Source organism: Bidens hawaiensis, unplaced genomic scaffold, assembly GCF_021521415.1.
Source record: "Bidens hawaiensis isolate Kalapana, Puna unplaced genomic scaffold, B.hawaiensis_p1.1 tig00022530_1, whole genome shotgun sequence".
Lineage (NCBI taxonomy): Eukaryota > Viridiplantae > Streptophyta > Magnoliopsida > Asterales > Asteraceae > Bidens > Bidens hawaiensis.
Window position 1 is genome coordinate 64465 of NW_027493514.1, and position 18926 is coordinate 83390.

Genomic DNA, 18926 nt, shown 5'->3' on the forward strand with positions numbered 1-18926 from the left:
TATTAGTGGCAATTCCAATCGTTGTTTAAGGAAAGTATAATTGAGTGTAGAGATGCACAAACTGGTTTAAATCTCAAAACCGGTTCGGTTTAGTCAACAAAAATCAAAATTGGTTTATAATCAGTTTCGGTTCTGGTTGAAACCGGTTTCTTGGCTAGGTTATTCGGTTCGGTTAACCGGTTTTGATGAAGAAACTTACAAACCGGTTCTGAACCTACAGTTACAATCGGTTTCTACATAATCGGCTTCAAACCGATTCGGTTTCAGTTTAATTTTTAAATCGGTTTGGTTAATTGAGTAAAACAACGTCCATAATCAAAAATTCCAAAGTAAAATGGCTCAACAAGCACTCAAAGCATCCATCCATCCATCCATCCATCCATCGTTGACCTGTGGCATGTGCCTTTGATTGTAACTAACAACTTCACACGCTTCTTATGCAGTTATGCGTACGTCACTACTCTTACCACTCAGATTTAGTTAATTTGTTAGTTTTACACTCCAAACCTCTTTCTAAACCATCTCATTCTTCTTCCAAATCCAACATTCAATAATAATAATAATAATAATAATAATAATAATAATAATAATAATGATAACATAGATCCGATCCACAGTATCAACAATGGCGATCAATCCTTCACTGGCTACGGAAATTGGACCTGACGGCCTCGTTCGCGAATCGCCTGTCATCGCTCACACCGAGCGAGTACGTATTCATTTGCTGTATATATAGGTTTTAATTATATATTTATATCTGTTGATTATGATATTTGCCTGTTGTTGTTTTTAAATGATTTCAGATGATTGAAGAAGAACAACTTCAATTGAGAAAGTAAGTTAGTTTCATTCTAATTCTACTAATTAATAATCAATGAATTTGTGTGTGTTTAGATCTGATTTGTTTTAAGTTTTTTTAATTGCATTTAGCATTGTAAGTTTCGCCTGTTAATAATAATTTACATAGTAATTAGGAGTGTTTAGTTAAGTTAGGGTTTATGGAGCTTATTTGATTATGCTATAACAGGAACAGTTTAAGAAAGTGAAATAAATGCTCAATGTAGACATAATTGCTTTATCTATGCTATGCAGTCAATATCGGTGGTATCTCGGTTATCGGTACTCATGTGAAATATACCGATAATATCGGTGATTTGACACCGATATTCCCGATATTAGTGTCTTAAGTCTTAATTTTCAACTTTTAGTGTTTAATGTTAGTGTGTTGAGTCTTAATCAGTTCCTACTTGCTACAATTGTCAGTGTTTTGCAAGTTGCACAAGGATAATTAGTTAATAGTAGGAGAATATACTGACTTGTTAGCGTTAAAGTGCTATATATTTAAATTCTGCATAATATTAAAATTACCGATATCTCAAATATTGGTCCTCGACTGATATCCGATATTTTTCCGCATTAACTGCTTAGGATCTATGTTAGACGTGTTACTCTGTGTTTGCCGTTGAGTTGAAAAGTTGTAATGACCGTAAACGTGGTTCCTTTTTTAGGTAGTCTTATTGTTGGGGTATCATAGTGTGCACAGCTCGCTCATACGGGACAAAATCGTGTTTAGTGTTTACTGTTGCAAATAAAACATTTGTTTCTTGAACGAGAAGTTGCAATGACTTAATGTTGCTGTTTTGTGATGGCAATGTCTTGCGTCCATTTCATTATTTTGTAGATTTGATTTGACCTATTGTTTACATAGTAGTTTGGAATATTTAGTAAAATTTGGGTTTGTGGAGCTTATTTGGTATGGTTCTAATTAGTTGACCATTAAATTCTTCTTAGCTTAGGATCTTATGTTATAACAAGAATAAGTTAGGTAAGTGTTCAATGTTGAAATCAATTGCTTGATCTTTGTATTTTTCACCTTTGTTAGATGTCTTACTCTGTTTGGCTATTGTGTTGAGAAGTTGTAATGACCATAAACGTGCCTCTAGTTTGCTTTTTCGGTAGTCCTATTGTTGGGGTATCATAGTGTGCACGACTCGCTCTGACGGGATAAAATCGCGTTTGGTGTTCACCAATGCAAACGAAACATGTGCTTGTTAGATATAGATGAGACGGCTTACAGTTGATGTTATTGCAGTAAATTCCTTGTTTGATGTAATTTACAAAGTCAACTCTTGGCTTCGTCTTGTGCATATTCCGTTTTTCATAGTGCTTCTTGAGTTTCTTGGCAAAGTTTGCCCAAGTTTTCATAGTGCATGTACCTCTTTCGATGTCACTGTGCTTATGACAACAATATAATGTTTTAGTGCCCTAAAAGTACCTTGTAACCGTCTTGATTTTAATTGTGTCATATACGATGTTTACTCTCTCCAAGACTCCATGTAATTTCCCATCTGGCGATATCCCATAACAGAGTTGGTTTTAGGACTTTAACTTGCGGAATGAAAGGGTTAGTGTGACCACTTACGCCAACGATGGCCTTGCTGACTTACTAGGTTAATCCAGAATCTACCTATCTAGAATAATCCTTAAAAAGGTCTAGCATAACTCATATGATATATCTAGGCTTTCCCATAGATATCCATGGAATAATGTGGCTAGAAGTCTCATAATAATCTTGAATTTTCCTATGGTCATAATGCTTCAAGAAAGCACTAGAAAATTCTGGAATCCTGACATTACAAAATAAAATTTAGGCAGTTTATGACAATAAGGTGTCTTCTTGTGGCTTTTTACAATGATTGATCAGTTTTTATGTATAACTACTTAACTAATATTACAAGCTTCTTCCCTCAAGTGAGTTTTGAGATTTGCTTCACTAAAAAATGATCGAGCAGCTTCATTTATGGTTCATTTTTCTTTTATGCAGCACCATTTTGTTATGGGGCTCTAACAACATAGTTTTTGAAAACTGAGATCCACCCTTTTTCACATAAAGTTCCAACATATATAGTGTGAGATCTGAGGGAGACCTTTTGATGTGACAAACTGATTGATGTTTTTGAAGTTGAGGTGAGAAAGTCACTTGTGTCATATCCAATTTAGTTCAGAATTTTGTCTGGAGTATAAGGTTTCCATGGCAGGGTTAGCAAGCCACATATATATCCTTGCATGTTTTGGCTGTTCGTAGATATTGCGAACAAATTTTCTGAAAATGACTCCGTTGTTAGCAACTTAGCATCACAAAGCTGAGATATGCTTATAAGATCATACTGAAGTCTTTATAATGCGACACATTTTTTAAGGTTGCAGTGTTGAATATAGCATCACCAAAGAATACATTTGGACCTTTTATCTTTGAATATGAAAATAATAGATACTTTCAGCCTGCGGTATTTAGCTTCATACTTATCGTCAGCGGAAGTGCTTTTCTTCTCTTAAGAGCCAGTTAGCCTTTTAGATCTGCAATCAACAGCGATTAGACCAATCGTCTTATGATTGAAACATTCAGAGTCAAACACTGGCTTAGATTTGACTTTTCTTCATGTGGAGCTTGTTCCCATTATTGAATATTCTCTTGGAGAACATCTTTCTGAACTTTCTGGCCATCAGAACAATCCCATCATCATTAGGATAATCAGATTCCTTAATACGTTCTGAAGTATCATCACCTCTTTTGATCTTTATTTGGATTTTCCTTTAGTACTTCTCTTCTGCTACTCTTGATTTATCATTGTTCCATATAAGCTTGGTAGAGTCACGATTTTAGTTTTTTGCCCACTTATGAGAACAGTGTCTCTCTCTATGGCTCATGTCCTTGATTGGACGATTGATCCTCATATAAGTTTTGAGTAAGAGTTTCTTCCTTGGGTAAGAAGAAAAGGTCAATACTCTCTGATGACATGACATGAAGGATTTTCTTTGCTTAACCTCTTATGTTCCCTCATACTGAATTGGCAGTGTCCTGCATAGGGGTGTAAACAAGCAAAGTCGCTTGTGAGCTACTTGAGATTGGCTCACTAAAAGCTTGAATCGGCTTGAGCTTAAATGAGCTCAAGCCTAAAAACAAGTTTGTTTAATTAACGAGCCCGAGCCCGAGCTTTACCTATCCAGTTTCGAGCCGGATCACAAGCCTAAACGACCCTATCATTTATATAATTTTTATTTAATATATTAAACATATATTTGTATAATAATTGTTATTATGTATAATATTATGACAAAAATAATTAAATAATATATATTTGTTATATCTTCTATATGACAATTTGATAGAAACCGAAAATCTAAATTACTAAAACTAACATAACTAGCCAAATTCGAGATAGGCTTGATCTCCGATTAGCCAATTCGAGATGGCAATTCTCCAAATACAAGGTTAAGAAACCCTAATTTTATAATAATAACATTGACATTCATTACAAGGAAAAGTGAAACTATTAATACTTATTTTCTACAGTTACTAAAATAACTGACCCACCATTCTACTTCCTACAAATTAGCCTCAACTAAAAGGACAGGTTCGTATCAATACTACCGGCCCGGAAAATCGACTTGTCCTCAAGTCCGAAAGAAGGGAATTGTAGCGCCAAGCAATAAGCCATTCTGTTGTGGATTGAGGGTGTTCCTGCAACCCTTGATTGTCTTGAACTGAATAGAACTGAAGATCACTTTCCCCATCTTTAATAATAGGCAGGAGAGTTTTCTGGACCCATCGGTTGACGTAACCTGGATCTGTAACAGCAAAAGTCAATTTACTTTGCTTTAAGTAGGCCTGGATTTGTATGGGATTCTGGGTGCTTCCCAAATCTACAATACCCTCTCCAACCTGCAATTTAGCACCCTCTCCAATCTGCAATTGAACACCATTGTCAATCTTCAAATGACTACCCAATGCATACCGAGACTGATCTGTGATCTTCAATTGAACATCCAAAACATGTTTTGACTGATCTTCGCCATCACTAGGGTTGTCATCAAGGGTGTCTTCATTGATCAAATCTAGCGGTGGTACATGAACATGAAGAGGATCATGCTCGGAATTATGCGGTTCCTCCGCCACCGTGTTTTTCAAGTCACGGCCTGATTCTTCACTGTTACAGTCATCTCCGATCATCTGGACTTTGATTTCTTCAACATCATCCCTCAAAGATGCTAGAATGGCTTCTAATTGTTTTGCAATGGTTGCTAATTGATCTGCTAGATTCCGGGTTGTAGGCATCATTCGGTTTCCCGGCAATGGAACCAATGATAGAAACTGAAAATCTAAATTACTAAAACTAACATAACTAGCCAAATTCGAGATAGGCTTGATCTCCGATTAGCCAATTCGAGATGGCAATTCTCCAAATACAAGGTTAAGAAACCCTAATTTTATAATAATAACATTGACATTCATTACAAGGAAAAGTGAAACTATTAATACTTATTTCTACAGTTACTAAAATAACTGACCCACTATTCTACTTCCTACAAATTAGCCTCAACTAAAAGGACAGGTTCGTATCACAATTGCAGTTAAAATATGTATAAAAAATTAAAAAAATATATAAATTAATTAATAAATATTACACGAGCTGAGCTCAAGTTTGAAAAACTACTCACGAGCTCTAGCTCTCATAAGTTCGAACGCCAAACTCGAGTTTAGTCGGCTTGCTTATACCCCTAATCTTGCATCTCCTTGGCAGATTGACTATTATTGACTAGTGACAATGTATGTCCAGACCTGCTAGTCTTGACCTGCTAGACATTTGTTTTTCTTTGATCATTGGTTCTCTTTGACGGATAATATCTAAAATGGGTCATCAACTGCTAATTTGCTCAGTGAGTGACTTCAATATTGTTTTAACGAGGTTGAGTATAACGACTGATCGACATTAGGTCATCTTAATTTATAATTTATATTTCGTGCACGCTCCTTATTTATTGCAATACCATGTCAAGTTCACTGGTAACTGCGCTTTATGCTCATTAGGATCAATCTTCATTACCATATAAATAGCATAATGTGTATGAGCATATTTCTATACACCTTGTTCCATTATAAGTTGTTACTTCTGATTTTGCAACTTTCAGATACATTGACGAAAACTATTCAAAAATCCGTGATGTTGAGCGAGAACTTGCAAATCTCACAATGGAGATGAAACTCACAGCAGGGCCAAAGAAAGCCGGTTGGTCCACCATCCACTATATGTTTTTCCCAGTTTGCCCTTTGTTGGTCTTCACTTTCGTATGCTAAGTGTTACTTTTATTTTGTTTACATTAATATGTTGTAGCACTTGAACACATGAGAAAGAAAATTGAATTGTCAACCGAAAGGATTCGTTTTGCAAAGTTGAAGGAAGAAGAAGCAAAACAGGTTTATACTTTCAGTTAATATTAGAAATATTTGCGTCTGTAATCGTAGCCTATGGCCAAATAAATAAATAATTCTGTATGTTTCAGGCTTGGGAAGCTGCAACGAAGGCTGTAAAAGACGAAGAAGCAGTCAAGCAGAAACTATGTGAAGATTTGAATAATCTGGTACTTCACAGTTACAATTATTTTCCCGTTTCAGTTATTATTGCATTCTCACTTCTCTTTCATAGGTCCAAGAAAGCAGTAACTCTCAGTTTGCTAGACTAGAGGAACTAAAAAGGAGGCTAGAGGCTTTGAATCCAAGAAAATCAACCGCACTTGTAGGAACTGTAAGTCTTCTTTCATTTCGTTTTCAACAATAAGAGACTCTCACAAATGCCTTAAAACGTGCCCAGTCACCAGTCACATTAGTAAAACATCCATCCTTAAAAGACACGTTTTCTCTTCAACGCATTATCCTTCACAAACGTCCTTCCATTTCCATATCATCACCACTTTTCACATTTATTTGTCATAACCAAATTATATATTATAAACTGTCTAGTTTCTAATATATAATTAAATTTAATAGCATTTAGATTTTACATAAATAAAATAAAAAAGTATGATAAAATGTATTGAAACGTTTAATAGGCAATGTGAGGCTAGCCCACTTGGTAGATGGGATGTCCAAGGTTCAAACCTGGGCAATGGTGTAGTATAATATGGTGTAATGGTGTAATAGCATAGGTGAGGTAACACCTATGGTTCAAATGTATTGATAAAATGGTTCAAATGTATTGTAATAGCATAAATAAAATAAAAAAGTATAATAAAATGTATTGAAACGTTTAATAGGCAATGTGAGGCTAGCCCACTTGGTAGATGGGATGTCCAAGGTTCAAACCTGGGCAATGGTGTAGTATAATATTGTGTAATGGTGTAATAGCATAGGTGAGGTAACACCTATGGTTCAAAATAAATTGAAACGTTTAATAAGTTGTATATTTATAATATTATATAGCCGTTTTAATTTTTTACAAGTTATTAAAATTTACATAAATTGGTATTATAAAAGTTTATTTAGTTGACATATTATAAATTGTATAATTTGCTAAACCTTAAGTTTCTTTTATAAAAGCTTAATAATATATTAAATATTAAGTTAATAAGTTTATAGATTTATATATTTATGTTATAAAACGTTAATATATATATATATATATATATATTATGGGTTTGGATCAAATACTAATTAAATTAACGTGCTAACTGTGCAAATCAAGTAGTGTAATTATATATACAACATGGTGTAATTATAGTGTTGTGTGATTACAGCATAATGTAATTAGACTACGATGTAATTACATAATTACACTACTTGATTTGCACAGTTAGCACGTTAATTTAATTTGTATGTTAACTTTCCCCTATATATTATATATGTATTATTTTCATAATGTTTAAAAAATGAAAAATGGTCACAAACGTGTAGAGCCAGAAACACCCCCATAAACAAAGCCGCGCATCGGTAACACCTATGCGTTTGTGGAGTCACCGATTCCAGATGTTGTAATATAATTGCATGCATGTTGAAATTACAATAATATCCACACAATAATGGTTTCTTGTAGGCCGAGAGTCAACTGGGACCTGCATTGACCACCACAAGTTCAAATGCTGTGGAACCACCTACTGAATCAACCAAGAGCGATGTGGAAACTAATAATAAAAAGACAACCGGAGATGTAGAAGGAAGAGGGAAGAAGAAAATCGCAATGCAAGGTAGAGGAGCTAAAGGAATCGGGGCAGTCCCCAAGAATCGGGGATCCAGCTGGACCGGTGCCGGGTTTGACTAACATGGTTGACTTTATGTGATTGCTCAAACTACTAGGTATGTAATTTGGTAGATACATTATACATATATATACATTTTGTTATATGCTTTTGTTGCTGTTAGATTTGTAAAATGTCACAAGAAAAAGTTAGGATAATTAAATGCATCTTTTTTTTCATTAAAGTCATTCCACCATTTTAAAAATAATTAATATGTTTATAGAAACTGCCAAGTGTGTCAGAAAGTGTACTAGATTCCTTGCCTGCTATTGCAAAAACCATCTTAAAGTTTTCACCAAAAAACTGAAAACTTTATTATATCTTGTGGGCTTGTCATTCATAAATTAAATCAAAATGGTAAGGCAAGGTGAAAATGGTTTTGGTAGTCAAGGTAAAATGGTAAATGCAATATTAAACATTGATACAAGACATTTGATGTATTTGTGACGTTACAATGGCAATAATTTGTAGAGGTACATGAGACATTGCCAGAATTTTATGTACCTTGTTAGGCTGAGGGGTGTGGGGCTTCAGCGGGGGCGCGAGAGCCCCTCCGCTCGCGCCCCCAGGCGCGAGCACCACACCACCGGGGCGCGAGAGGGGCGCGAGCACGGAATTCAAAGCAGGCGCTAGGTGGTTCGCGGGACCTGTAGGTGTAAAGGGACATTGGGAGATGAGAAATGAGCCGTTGGGCTCTTTAATTTAATAAAAAAAAAAGTGTTCTTCCTATATATAAACCCAAGATCACATAAAACAATTACCACACCCAAAATCACATAAAACAATTACCACAACTTCAAAAAAAAACCCAAAATCAACCCATCTTCCAAACTTTTTTTTCTTCAAAAAAAAAAACTTTTTTTAGTACTTTAATTTTTTTTTTATTTTTAGATATTAATGTGTTTTTTTTAATGTGTGTTTTTTTTAATAATTTATGAGTTTTTTTAATAATACGTTTTTTGAATATATTTATAAAAAAATAAAAAAAAAATCCGCTGGAGCCCCTCCACACTAGGGCCAGGGGCTCCAGCGGGGGCTCCAACACCCATCTTATCCAGTTTCTCTCTCTGCCACACGTCACAATATTATTGGCTGGAGCCCCCACTCGCGCCCCCGTTAGAGCCCCCCACACCCCTCAGCCTTACTGTTTTAAATAATATTTGTGTGTACATGTCTTTTTGAAATACTTGTTTTTATTAGTAATGAAAAGATTGATGTTACAAGTTACAATGTCACATCACTATGACAATGACAGTACTAGTAACATACGGGCCGTCATTATACCAGACGGCTAGATGCAATCTCTAAAGGGTGTCTAGTGTATGCACATACTCGTTTCAACTTATGAATGGACGTTTAGGATTTGATCATTTCATTTTAATGCCCGTATAGCCCTGCACAAGGCCATTTAAATAGGCGTTTAGATATGATGATTCGCAGTGAACAATCTAGGCGGTTGATTAGTGGTCTAGCGGGTGGTTTTTTAGCTTCTCCCATAATAATACATTATCTCCGAGTAGTCACGACTTGATTTTTTGGAGGCCCTAAACGAAGTCTAAAAATGAAGGCTTTTTTGCGCACACAAAAATATCATTGTACTTCCAATGATTATAATGACTTACCAATATAACTAGTTTACGTAACCGGTACCTTGTAGAAGTCAAAACCCCACTCCACGTATTCGCATTCAATAACAACATCGACCCTCTACGCACCACTAAACAAAACATCATTACAATCATGAAGGTACAATTTGTGAATGTCTGGTGAATGCCTGCATTTTTGGTAGCTGAGTGGTGATGATATTGAAGGTATAACTACGGTATTTAGGCTGGTTGTGGTGAGTCAAGCATCATATCATTGTCACGTAAACAGTGAGGCTTTAACCAACTCATTCATTAACTAGGGTGTTTTGGGTTAACAATCTAGTTATTGATGGTGGAGAAAATAAAGAAAAAGAAACAAGAAACAAAAAAAATGATTTATTGCTTGTTAGTGTGTGGCTCCAGCCTTTTCATGTCATAACGCTAGTTCTTGTGTTAACTAACACCCAATAACGCCGGTGTAGCCAACATTATGGTGAACCACCTCAGCTTTAACAGCCATTCTAAGTGTGATTCTAGTTGTACAACTGATATGCAAGTCAGAGCTCAGTCTTTCATTTGTATCTTCTTTCATCAGCTTTTCACTTGCTATTTTGGTTTTCTTCAATCTATGTTTATATTATTTCCAAAATTACAAGATAGTACATACTTAGAAATGAATGAAGCTATAAATTAAAATATATGGAGAGAGGTTTGTTAAGAACAAAAACCAATATTTAGTAGCGAACTGTAAATGCACAATACATATATATACATCATATATAATGAATATTATAGTAAGAGAGTGGTGTAAGCTATTCCATAACCGTCTTATGTATAAATAGTGTACGTATATGTTTATAGATTTTAAAACAGAAAATAAGTTTCTTGAGCAAGCATCCCGCTTAAATACTAACGTGTTTCTAGCCTTCCAAATCCACTAGATCACCTTGTAAACACAAAGATTATATGGCGCTTATTTCCTGCTGTAAAAACTACAAACATATACACACATGTGTAATATGTAAGACGGTTATATAGCTTAAGCCATTCTCTTACTAATATCTTTCTATTCCAATAAAAGACTACAATTTTTGCCACTTGTCAAGCTTATAGCCCTCCTCACATTTTTTTTATCAAATTTTCATATATGGTTCTTATTTTTTAAGTCAATTCAATATATGAATCCAAGTTTACGTTTATTAAATGTAAATACTAATTAATTCATTCATTAACATTAATGGTGAAATAAGGAAATATCAAAATTGATATGCATACCTCTGTTAGAATAAAATTTGAAAGTCACAAGTAATTACAAATTAAAAAAAAGTGCATTATTGTCGAAGAATTTGGATTTGTATGGTTTAATTATTAAAACATGTCATACTGGTTATGTATTTTAATCTATAACAAGTATGATTTTTTTTGTCATCTATTTATATGACTTTTTGTGTAGTATAAAGAGTTTTAGCAATAAGAAGATCCATATTTAGTTTTAAATATTTTAATCTATAACTCAGACCAAAATGCTTCAGAAACATATGTTTTATGACTTGATTTATATTTTATCTATACATTCAAATATATTTAATTTAATACGTCTTATAAGATAAATTACTTAATTAAACTAAAATTAATATTTTAAACTAAAAAAATTGTTTCAATCCCATTCCATTATTTTCGTTTTCCAAAAATCATTTAGGATATACTGAAACCAAAAATATTGTTTACATTAGTTATTTACATAATTCCTATATTATATTAACTTATTAATTTTATTTTTATACAAATTCAACGAATTGAGGTTATGTTAGTGTTACATGTTGGTTAATACATAATTAAAGTGTTTATTATAGTTTATATTCAAAATAATAAAAAATAAACAATCGATTCATTGTATGTGGAATGAGAACGATCGACCTGGACTAAATCCTGATAACGCCAGCGACTAAGGCTTAGCCTTTAATACCTAAAAATATATATGATTTAAAAACTAAAAGTTTATTTTTGTTGACATGAAACCTAGAATTCCGACCCAAGAACCAACCCGGATTACTTCGGTTCAGGTTCAGGTTCGGGTTAGTATTTTCTTGGGTTCGAGTTTCTCGGGTCGGGTTAGTTTGGGTTCGGGTACGGATTTTCTTGGGTTGGGTTTCAGGTTACGGGTAAAAGTGACAGTCTTACTTCCAATTATCATATATATATCACTACTTTCCCTTTATGCAACTTTAAATATTTTTTAATTCTTCTAACGAAGAATAATCACTATTATTTGAACATGGTTATAATATTAGTATGTATTTGTCATTTTCCTTGCTATTACATTCATATGAAATGAAACAAATCATTTTGTTATAGTTTTATTTTTGGTTTTTATGTTGCTTGATTATACAGTTTTTAATTGCAAAGTATAAAATCAATTAAAAGTTTGTCATACACAAAATATTAATGACAACAAATTTATCATGATCAATCAATTTCAAATCCTAAATATTCTAATCATGATTATAACATCAAAGTGTAGGTAATATGATTTTTGGAATAATCATGTTTTTTTATAAACATGAACAGATGTTTTTAAATGTCATCATATTAATTGATTAAAAGCTATGATATTTTATTTGTATGAATATTTTTTTAATGGTTTCATGGATATATTATCATTTATCTAGAGTTGGTATGTATTTGGAGAACCTTTTTTGTCACACGGACAGCTATGCGTGGTTATATCAAGAGTTACAAGCAGACCTATATGTTACCTTATTAAGAGTTAAAAGCAGACATTGACTAAAGATTTTGATTTTTGATAAACAATGTATAACTACTAATACAATCACATATGTAGTGTAAAAGAAAGTTTTTACTTATTTGTAACACATTTGTATAATCTTAGTTATCTAATTTCTGTAATTTTAATGTTAATTGTAATTGTATTAATATATGATCAATTTATTGAATGTATTTCACTTAATGATTAAAGTTTAAATTTTTCATAACGTGTAATACAAAGGTCTCAAACTAATTCATTATATATGAGGTACATATGTATCGTGCAAGTTTAAATGGATTAAATTCCGGGCTTAGAAAGATACTTGGTTTGGTTACATTGGTGTCCATCTTGTTTATTTTACATGTTATGTTAATATGTTTACTGCTAGTGCCTTGTGTCACACCCCGAAAACCTTAACTTAACACAGCGGAAGTCTTAACTTTAATTCATTCGGGTTATGACAGATGCCGATAGTCAACAATAATAACCATTTAATAATAAAAGCATCATCTTTTATTATAAGAAATATTTTACAAAATCAGAGTTTACTACACGTGCTAATGCACGGTTTACAACACATCACTTTTGTTCAAACACCCCACGCTCTCGTTTCCATGCCACCTCGAAACCTTCACTTTCCTGCAAAGCATATTTAAATAATATTTGGGTCAACACGAATGTTGGTGATTTATTCCTGAGAAGAAAAACTTATTATATAAATATAAACAATTTATATATAAACAACACATGAATATAATGGTGTACGGCCATTATACTCCCAATAAAACCGATCATAACACGGTATAACACAATAACGAAACCCGCATTTTACCTTTAAGCACAAAAAGCGTTAGTTGTAAACTAGCTAAGAATACAACGCGTGTATGACTACCAATTTGATAACTCAAAACGTACCATACTCGAAATATTCCCACTTTTAACCCAACGCGAATGGAAGTGGGGGGCGTCACCCCGATAGATCTACCAACATTTCTGTGCCCTCAATTCGGTTAACAGTTATTTAACCAAATTGATTCATCCCACAATAACGACAATTTGTAGTATAATACGTTTTCAAAACATATATATATATAAATACGAATATAGATATACAATATGCTTTTCGGAGGAAGAACTCACCTTTGATTTCAGTGTTCGAATAAATGCTCGTTCCTATATTAGTACACGTTCGTTAATTTTAGGTTTAACTAAAATATATATATTCTTATTCTAAAAATCCACACAAACATATAACACATAAAGTTTACTACTTATAATCTTATAATTCTATACTTAAAAATATAAACAAGTAATAATCAACTAATAATTGTTTTATTTAATAATTTAATTATTAAAATTTATAAAAATTATTACCTTTAGTTGCTGGAGTGTTTTGGAAAAATTCAAGTAATTATTTTATTTAAAATTTTGACTCTATTATAATCGGTTTTGTCGGTTTTGCCGGTTTCGTTGATTTTGAGCTTAAAAACGAACCGGTTGTCATTTTTATGAAACTTTTAGTTTTAAATTATCTAGAACACTTTTTATATAGTTTTTAGTCAAGTTTTATTGGTTTTTCAATAAAAATGTTTTGGTTCTTATTTTGTTGCCAATTTCTTAAAAATGTCAATTTCTAACGTTTTCGTGTCGGTTTTCGCGACACGAACCGTGTTGGTTTAAGTTTTGCTATTCTTCACTTTTCTTATACTTTAACTTATGTTAAATATAAGAATATTATGACTTTGGGAGCTGTTTTAATTCAGTTCCAAAAAGTCACGTCGGTTCACCTTAAAAGTCGAACTTTCCGACCGTTAAAGTCACCGACAAGCTATTTAAGTCACAATGTCAAAACCAAACCATTTGGTACAGCAAATATACATATAATAACAAGTAATATATCATCACATCCATGTTTGATCATCTAGCACCAAGTATGCACACAAAACAAATTTTTAACTACACATGCTCAAGCCTTAGCTTAAGTTTTCAACTATACAATATACATGTTATTTCTACAATCTCTACAAGGTGTTTATGTACCAAAATTTCCAGATCTTATTAACCCATATTAACATCTTATTTCATCCCATTGTTATCCTTTAACAAACACATTCTTGATTTCTTTAACAACAAAGTTTCTATTACTAGTAAGTAGCAATTTTTAATAACCTTATTATCATACTAACAATCTTTACAATAGAGTTTACTGAAGTAATCCTAACCACAAGTCTTTAATCATCCACACAAGATTATGTTCACTTATCAAATCATTTTGCGAAACAACTTGTACAATTTACAAAGTTTCCTTTATTAGTAAGTTTAACACAAACTCTTGTTTATCTAAGTTATCATGTTTCATGCATCCTAGTACTTCTAGTAGATTTTATTCCTTTCCATATGTCCCATTCAATCACTTAGTTTGTCATTTTCAATCCATATAAGACAAGTATGAGCTTTATGATCAAAATCAAATTTTTGTATTACTTGCATGTGTAAGTAACTTTCCAACAAAGTCAAATCCCTACACTTTTTGTCAACCCTTTTCCAAGATCCTTTCAAAACCATTATTATTATTACTTACAACTTTTTCAAGTAATCAAGTATGTGGTTTTCAAAATTATCATTCTTTCTTTAACCATTTTACCATTTAACAAGCTTACAACTTCAATCCAATACCAAAATCAAAACTTACGGCCTAACATGGGTATTTTTACTCATTATCCATCTTTGATCTTTTGGCCATTTACACATTTACTTCCAATATTAAAACAATACCTAAACCCATTTGTTAAACAAACTCAAGTAACATCAATATGGACAATCTATACATGCTAAAATGCAACCATAACAAGTCCTATAATCAACAAAACCCATCTTATACATTCCTATGTAAACTCACGGTTCACACATATGCATGTATATATCCATATTATACCTACATGTACACTACCAAGCATACTAAAATCAAGCTTTAAACATCAAATAGCAACTAATATACACAAATCTTGAAGTGGGTTACCTTGGGTTTCGGATTTGGTGTCTAAGGAGGTGATAATGTGACCTTGTGTTGGCTATAATCCTTCCTTTGGCTTCCTACTTCTTGTTATTAGCTTAACCTTCCACCAAAGATCTCCTAATCAAGTGTTGCGTGTATAAAAATTTGAAAATGTGAGATGGTAAGGTGGTGGTGGGGTGGCCGGTTATATGAAGGGAGAAAGAGAGGTATAGGGTTGTGAGTTGGATGGTATAGGGTGTGCATGTGTCCAAGTGTGTAGCTTCCAAGTAATCTATCAATCATTGCATACCTATATGTAAGCTTTTCATTGGTGGGTTTGGGAGGTGGGTTGGGTTGTGTGTAAGTGGCGGCCGAGAGAGATGGGAGAGGGAGGAGGGAGAGGTGGTTTTGAATAATGACATGTGATAATACCTAGGTGTTAAAGTTTAACGTATCTCGTAATTTATCTAGCCAAACGACTTCCGTTTCTAATAATTTTTATCAGACTTTGAGCGAAATTAGATTACAGTCAATGTCTGCCTAAAAACAAAATTTTCTGATAAACTTAATGTCGGGCTCTTACGGTGTCCTCTACTGGCTTTCGGTTACTTATTTTCTAATTTTTGCGATTCGAACCTTCTAAAATTAAGTTTATACACTATCTCTAATATCCTAACATAAAATTTTATTTTTCGATATCATCTTGACACGTTTATGAATTTATACGTTTTGAGATATTACCCGGTATCAATCTGTACAGTGTCAGCTACACGACAAAATTGAACTTTTTCGGGTTCCATATTTTAAAATTCAACTAAAGTCAAAAACTTTGACTAAAAATATTATTCCTATATATTTATTTTACTAATTAATACACGATTACGGTTAAGATAATTACCAGATTAGTCTAATTTTTAGCGGTTGTCACACCTTGTTATGTTTTTATTTTTATATTTTGTTATAATATTGTCTAGTTTAAAAAAAAAATACTGTGTAATGGCATAAATGCATGATGTCATAAGGAAACAGATGCATGCACATATGAATTGATTTCAACCTGAATTAGATTGCACACATGACGCATGGTTCACGGGTCATAATTAATGCATTATATACCTCTTCTTGATTCCACTCAATTTTAAGTTTGAAATGCTTCAAAATATTATAAATCTTTTTTTCAATGACTGACAAAACTTTTATTAACCATCAAACGGTATTAATTTTGTTTGTTTGTTTTAGTTTTATGATGTAATTAGTATATGTAATATAAACTAATTTTCTAGTGATGAAATGAAAACGAATTTTGGTAAAGTAAGTTGAACAAAAAGGAAAATAAATACGGTCATTAAAAAACTTGTTTGAGATTCGTGTACGGTGTACCACACAAGTTTTTCAATAAATAATAAATAAGCTAGTTTTTTATGAAGTCATTTTTTGGAATATCGACTCAAAGATCTGTTTGTTTTTTTTTAAACTACATAAAATTTTTACATTAAATCATCTTTTAACCAATTCGATATATTTATCTAAATACAAATTGAAGTACATATTTATTATTAAATTAAAACTAGAAGAGTAATAATTTCTTTTTACACGACCAACAAAATTGACATGAGTGTTAGAAATCTAGAAAGTACATGCTCATTGGACGAGATAACATAAAAATAGAAAATAACGCAAATATGTTTTCATGTCGAATTGTTGGTTAATATTATATACTTAAAAAAACTAATACCCAATTATGATGTGTGCTTGGGAGTAACGTACATGAAGATGTCGATCATGAAAGCAATGGAAAAGAGTTTTCCAAAAAGATTAAAATGTCCGGTGATGATAATGTTTTATTTTGAGTTATTTTATAAAATAATAATATGTGTGTTTATTATATTTTAATGGTGAATTTTATAATTTCATAAAATTATAAATACAAAGTACATACATGTCATTACACCAATAAAATCATGATTTGTATTGCATGGCATGTAACATAACTTTTTGATATCTTAGATATTGTAGGTAGATGAAAAAGTTTTAAACTAGAATATTATCGGTTTAAAAAATTTAGAAAGATTATTTCGCGTCATTCTCACTTTAATGAGGTCATAAGCTGGTTTGAGTGTTGATCAGGAGGTTAATAGTTTAATCCCTACAGTGTAGCATTTAGCCGTTCAAATAATAATAATAATAATAATATAAATAAAATAAAAAAATAAAGTTTATTTTGTAATTAATGGCATATCCATTACTGTTCGGTTTTTTTCGAACACATGTTGGAAAACAAGGGAGTGGTTGACACTATGCAAGATCTGGTGGTTGGGTCCATGTCTTTATGAGTATGAGAACTTTGGTGTATGGTTTTATTTACTTAAACATAGTGTTTAAAGTTCTTTTTAAACACTATTTATAAAACACAATTTTTAAACACTAGTTAAAAGATTAAGCAGGAAGATTCAAATATGGATGGAGAAAACGTTTAAATAAAGAAAAAAAACAACACGGAGAAGTTTTAAACAGAGCGTATAGTCAATTCACGATATGGCCACAAGCTAGTCGTTTATTGTCTAGAACAATATTGGTTTTTTATTAGAACTAACATTACGTGACTAAAGAAAGATGGGTTGTGACAACTATAAATCAAGAAGTTTTTGTCAATTTATTTGAATGAAATACCTTTTTTTCTAACTATTTTTAATCAAAACAATACTTCATTACATTAAATTATGTGAAACATGTGTCTTAGTTTATGAAAAATATATTTCTAAGCAGTCTAATTATGTATTGATCTTAAGTGATTGAAACCTCAATTAACATATACAAATATAATTTATTCTTGAATTTGATACGTCTTGAATATCCAAGACCAAGGATACGTTTGTGTGTCATTCGTTTGAATTATGCATCAACCGTCTTGAACTAGCTCATATAATCCTTGTCAATCTTTCAAAAATAGACTATATGTTCTAACTTAAACTAAACTACATGCTTGCTTTATAGTCATGTGTATGTTTTACGTGTTTCCTACAATTCGAGGAAGAAGAAGTTACGTTTTAATGTATACATGTCTCTCTGGGAACATCCGATAAAATTGGAATGATACAGTGAAGACGAACATAGCCCCTGCGTAAAGATGACAGATATACAAACTTATTAATATATTTGGTGTCTTTGAAGAAAATAAATTAAAAAAAAAAATAGTTAAATATCGAAAAGACCTTAGGCCTAGCTTGGAATCTAGGATGTTACCTCATAAACTGTTGTGGTGGTCAAATGTAATTAACACTAGGCCACATTCCACCAGTTTCTTCTGCAATCATAATGGCCATATGAACCAACATGTCAAAACATCATTATAACTTCAGAATAATCACACATTTTTAAAAGAAACATTGAATTCCGATGGTTAGAAATTAATAACTTGGTGTACCTTTACTATTATAATTCTTCCCCACATGCAATTAAAATAATCAAGTTATAGTTCAACTATTTATTACTATTTGTATTTCATGGG

At 32.3% G+C, this 18926-nt stretch overlaps 1 protein-coding gene and 1 non-coding gene across 2 annotated transcripts; both read left to right on the plus strand.

The window, feature by feature from the left end:
- Positions 1-317: 317 nt before the first annotated feature.
- On the plus strand, positions 318-8340 carry LOC143565808 (uncharacterized). The gene is made up of 7 exons (XM_077052670.1): positions 318-709; positions 804-835; positions 5971-6068; positions 6174-6256; positions 6343-6420; positions 6486-6584; positions 7869-8340. The coding sequence occupies exons 1-7, from the start codon at positions 626-628 to the stop codon at positions 8091-8093; spliced, it is 699 nt and encodes a 232-aa protein (XP_076908785.1). The 5' UTR covers positions 318-625; the 3' UTR covers positions 8094-8340.
- Positions 8341-18478: 10138 nt separating this feature from the next.
- On the plus strand, positions 18479-18576 carry LOC143565817 (U6 spliceosomal RNA). The gene has a single exon (XR_013141134.1). It is a non-coding gene; the product is annotated as a U6 spliceosomal RNA (small nuclear RNA).
- Positions 18577-18926: the final 350 nt, after the last annotated feature.

Coding starts and splice junctions, on each gene's coding strand:
- LOC143565808 (XM_077052670.1), top strand. CDS start 626: ATGGCGATCAATCCTTCACTGGCTACGGAAATTGGACCTGACGGCCTC. Junction 710..803: donor TCATCGCTCACACCGAGCGA/GTACGTATTCAT, acceptor AAATGATTTCAG/ATGATTGAAGAAGAACAACT. Junction 836..5,970: donor GAACAACTTCAATTGAGAAA/GTAAGTTAGTTT, acceptor TGCAACTTTCAG/ATACATTGACGAAAACTATT.